Source organism: Mastomys coucha, unplaced genomic scaffold (assembly GCF_008632895.1).
Source record: "Mastomys coucha isolate ucsf_1 unplaced genomic scaffold, UCSF_Mcou_1 pScaffold23, whole genome shotgun sequence".
NCBI lineage: Eukaryota > Metazoa > Chordata > Mammalia > Rodentia > Muridae > Mastomys > Mastomys coucha.
Window position 1 is genome coordinate 57920689 of NW_022196906.1, and position 5201 is coordinate 57925889.

The 5201-nt window shown below is 39.4% G+C and overlaps 1 protein-coding gene across 3 annotated transcripts in view; it reads right to left on the reverse strand.

Annotated features, from left to right (window-relative positions):
• The window catches only part of Iqch (IQ motif containing H), a 177594-nt gene that overhangs the window by 51780 nt on the left and 120613 nt on the right, over positions 1-5201 (reverse strand). For all 3 annotated transcript variants that reach the window (XM_031344193.1, XM_031344192.1, XM_031344191.1), the window contains one exon: positions 4180-4466. In XM_031344193.1, the coding sequence (XP_031200053.1) occupies positions 4180-4466 (287 nt within the window). The remainder of the gene's footprint in view (positions 1-4179; positions 4467-5201) is intronic.

Below are 5201 nucleotides of genomic sequence, written 5' to 3' on the forward strand. Positions count from 1 at the left end.
TAGACCAGGCTGGCCTTGAACTCAGAAATCCACCTGCTTCTGCCTCCCAACTGCTGGGATTAAAGGCATGTGCCACCACTGCCCAGCGATTATCATTTTTCATAAATTTCTCTGATTAGAAATCTAACACATCTTTGTTTACTCTTGAAAATGAAAATGCAGGGACTAGGGTGTAGTTGAGCGTATAGAAAGCCATAGGTTCAACCCGTAGCACCAAAACAAATAAATATAAACACATAAATTAATTAAACCAAAAAGGGAAATGCAGAAAGCATATAAAACAAAATAGTAGCCATTTTCTTTGCTAATTTCCTAGTTCTGTTGTAATGAATTGCCATGGATTTGCTGGTGAAAAGTGGCACAAAGGGACAGACAGCTCAGTCTGTAGTGTCCCCTCCTTCTCTCACTACAGCTTTCCTGCCTCCTTAAAAGAAACCTGCGAGTAATTGGCCCCTAAATAATCCAAGAAAACCTCCCATCTCATTGTTGAAGTCATGACTTAGTGACACCTGCAAAGTCCTCCTGCCAGGTGAGGTGTCAGAAGGGACCATTACTCTGCCTACTACAGCCTCCATCTTCACATACACAAACAATGGTGTAGGGTTTTACTGTGTGTCTTTAGGATCCTCCTGCTCTGTGTATATGTATGTATATGTTCCTTTTTATAAAATTGTAACATTGTGTATATTGTTTCTGATTTGCTGTCAACCTTCTACTACTAAACAGCAGTTACTTTTACATCTAGTCCCCCAGGCTTCCAACTGGGTCAGGAAAGGCCCTGCATGACACACTTTTGAATGTTTTTTCAAGAGCACGAGTTTTAATACCATCACAGTATTTGCTTCCATTTATATATGATACTTGCTTTAAAACTGTATTATTAGTATATTTTAGGATATTTGAAATACTGCCATTTTGGGATTAGTATGTCTACTTTTTTTTTTTTAGTTTTTTACAAGTTTTCAAGAGTGTATTCTATTAAAATTTGAATTTGCTGTTATAGAAAACAACTACTGTGAAAATATCATTGGAATAAATAATTTTCTGAAATTTCCTTGGAAGTTAACAAAGCTAACCTGTTCGTTCTACAACTAAGAAAATGAAAGAATAGAGGAAAATGATAAATCTGGATTAATACAACTGAAAATAATTCTGTTTGACTATTTGAATTAAAGTGTGATGACGGCTAGCACAAATAGCACTGGTGGTGGGCACCACTGTCTGAGTCCACAGGGCACGTGGCAGCACACGTGAGTGAAGGAAGTGGCAGACATGGCTGGAGACTGGATCCATTAAGCCAAATAGCTACAGTGAGCAAGTAAAATATACTGAGGCTGGGGAGACTCAGGTTTCCTGCTGCTGGGGAAAGTATTTATCATTAAGCATGGAAAAGTGAAATCTAGAAAGAATTTTGAGGCATTAGTATATTGTTGAAGATAACTGAAGGAATTCATTATTATATATATATAATATATATATACATATATGATTATAGATATATGGTTATAGATATATGTACGTATGTGTGAGAGAAGACACAAATAACAATCTGGGAGAAAGTATCTGTAACATGTAGATCAAAGAATGAGTTCTTTACATAATAAGAGATTCTACAATCAGACAATTATTATGACCTGACAATTAATGGAGATGGGTAGAAGGGCTGACTAACATTATCAGTTATAAATACTTCTTGAAATGAGGTAATGTTGATTATCTGCTAAACATGTAAAGTCAAGAGGCTGAGCACATGTCCATCTCCTTGCTGGCATCACAGGAATGCCGGTCAGAACACTCAGGTGCTGCTTGACGTGACATCACTTGCAAAATGGCTGGAGAATATGCTCGCATCTGTAAATTACGCACAGAGAAGTGTCTTTCTTTGCTAACATAGAGATGGTGATCACTGGGAACTTACTGCACCACCCATATCCATATTCTCAAATATTAACAAGGGACAAACAGAATCCCTAATATGATAAAATCAGGTTTGTATAAATCTATTTCATTCATCTAAAGATGTTTGAACACCTCTAACCACCTGACAACACCTTCTGCATGCACTAAAAGGTGCTCACTTACCCAGTAAATATTTACTGAATTCTGTTGATGACCTAATGCAGAGATACTGCTTAGCAAATAATAGGGAACACAAGGAGACAGGGAGTTTGTGTCTACAGATGAAGACACATAATCAGATGAACATATAAGCAAGTTTAAATTGCCACTGAGATAAGTGATAGGAAAAGGATGGTAGATGATGATGGATGAGAACCCCAAACAGGGAATTTGATATTGCCAGGAAAGTCAGGAAGGGCTTCCCCTATCAAGTGTGGCCTGTGATGAAATATTATGGGTAGGAAAAGGGGTTAACTCAGTCAGAAGAAAAGGCAAAAAGCAACAGTAAGGGGTGGCCCATGTCTGTAACTTCAGTACCTAGGATGCCAAGACAGGAAGGTGACGTTTGAAGCCAGCCTGGGGCTATATAGTGAGATCCTGACTAGAGTATTTTGGGTTGAGGGCAGCATATTTCTGGTAGAGAGTGACCTAATGAACAAGAGAGATTGAGGAAAGCTGTGTGGATGGATTAGAGAAAAAAAGACCTGAGATGAGAGAAGGCTGGTCAGATGTACAGGACTGGTGTGTGCTATCTTTCCATATAGGCAGTATGCATTGTGTCTGAAGGAGATCCTTCTCCTGTGTGCAAGTCTTCCTGTATCAGGTTCAGATAAGAACTACTGGGGAGCTGTGCCTATACTTGCCGCTCTCTCCCACTCCAGGGACCACAGGCTTCATCCTTCTTCCTTAGGGCAGATGCTCGTGGAGGCACAACATCCCCGTCCTCATTGCCACCCTCCCCTGATGCTCCAGCCATTCACACTGGGTGTGCTTTCTATCTTCCCTAGGGAAGTTCCTCCATGCCTGTTAGTCTGTCCTTTTCTCTCAGTCTTGTGGGTTTGGGAACAGAATGTAAACCCAGTGGAGGCAAATGGAAAATAGTTACTGAACAAATGTCAAACTGCCCAAAACAAACTCTTGCTTTGAAACCATCTGACTCAAATAACAAACATAAGCTGAACAATGACTATATAAAACACCTACAGTTTATTTATACTACAGTGGTTGATGACAGAGGATATGGAGAGAGGGAAACTGCAAAGCCACTTCAACCTTTAGCCAGAGATCCAGACACTCAACATGAAAAAAAAAAACAGATTCATTTTAAAAAAGTAAGCCCCTTAAAGTAGTAAATTTAAACATTAAAATCCTAGAGGAAAAGAAAGCATAGACAAAAAAAAAACCCTTAAAACTATAGAAAATATTTGATACTAGAGCTACAACATGTCCACTTGAACAACATCACACATGTAATCTTGAATAAAAGCATACTGTAGAGTATATATTATTACATACATAATATATACTGCACATATGTCATCTATACATATCATAAATATATAATTATCACATCATATATAACATATCTAATCTCTAAGATAGTTAAAAACACAGAGTGGAATTATACACTATTTCGGGTGTCTCCATGTACATTAGAAGTGTGATAATGTATAAAATTATTCCCCCCCCCCAATTTTAAGATGGAAGTTTCCACCTATCCACAAGGAAGAGGAGGAGCTACATGTTCAGCAAGAGGAACCCAGGACTGGTGCTGCTGATGCCATTTTATCTTTTAAGGCATATGAGACTGATGGCATGGTTACTTAGACATTTTGTTTCTGAAATATTTCACAATATACTATTTAAATAAAACAACAATAATTTTAGTTGTTAGTGAACTATTGGCAGGAAAAAAGAACAGATTGCAAGGGCTGTTAACTAGTTTCTGTTTAAGAATTCACTGTAGAAAGGATCAGACCCTAGGCAGTGTGAAGTAGTTTGCCAGTAGCACCAATGGACAGAAAGGAGAGGCCTAACTAATAGAGCTAGGCTGGCTGAGTTTTAGTCATTGAAACTTCTATCAGGCATGACTGATGTAGCATTGACCCTGTATTTATAGAGAGAGAGAGCCTGGTTTCCTTTAGGTTAGCATGGATGGCACACATGCAGATTTGCAGTTGGCTCATCAGGACATACTGAGTACTGGATGCTCTCTGATACTGTTTGCTACATGGGTGTGGAGGGTATTTTAGTGTCACACATGCCAAAAATCCAACTTACCTGCTGCTCTAGGGTGCTCGGATCAATAAAAGTCACCAGATCTATAGAAAAATAACCAACCACATCTTTCTCTTTGCAGATATTTCCAATTTCGAGGCACAAAGAATTGAGAACTTGGGGATCCACTGAGGTCTGAGGCATGGTGGTACCAGAAGAAATAAAGGGTCCATCAGCATGAAACTGGTCCCCCATTGACAGCACTCTGACTTCTCCATTTGGCTCTATCAGCATGTCTACGGTGAGGTTGGTGACGCTGTCAGCAGGTGGGTATGCTTCAATCACACCACCTGGTTGGGGAACCATGGAGTAGATGAAAAGACACAGTTAAAGGAATGGTATAGCAGGAAAAAAAAGTCTGTGTTTTAGCAAGGGGACTTGAACTCAGATCTTACACTTGTTATATCCTGGGAAACTTCGGGCAAGGAGTTCAACCTTTGGCCTCCTTTCCCTTATTTATAAAACGGGGGCATAAAACTACTTTGCCAAGCTTTTGTGAAGTTTGAGAAACTGAGTCTATGGTATTTAGCCTGGTACTTAGAACATGGGAGGGCTCAATGAACAGTTATAGTCTTGATTATGATCATAATTACAAATACCTTACAAATGCCAGACTTAGAACAACTCATTATGTTAATAAAGAATCCAAGGATTATGGCCAAAGCCTCAGAGGGAATTAATTCCCCAGTGTCCACTGTTTCTATCCTAATGACCAGTATGTTTTTTTTTTTCTGTCTAACGTTATTGCTTTTCTAAGGTTTAATAGGTGTGGGCTTTTAATAGGCATAGAAAACACTGGCCACCATGCTGGCCATAGGATTTCCATAGAAAGTCAAATTGGGGACTGAGGAGTAAGTGCAGGTTCAGTTAATAAAGCACTTGCCACAAAAGCATGAGGACCTGAGTTTAACCCCCAGCACCCATGTAAGCCTGGGTATAGCTGTATGTGCCTGTAACCCTGGTGTTGGAGCGGCAAAGGAGGATCCCTGAGGCTGGTGTAGCTGAATCATCAAGTCCTAAGTTTT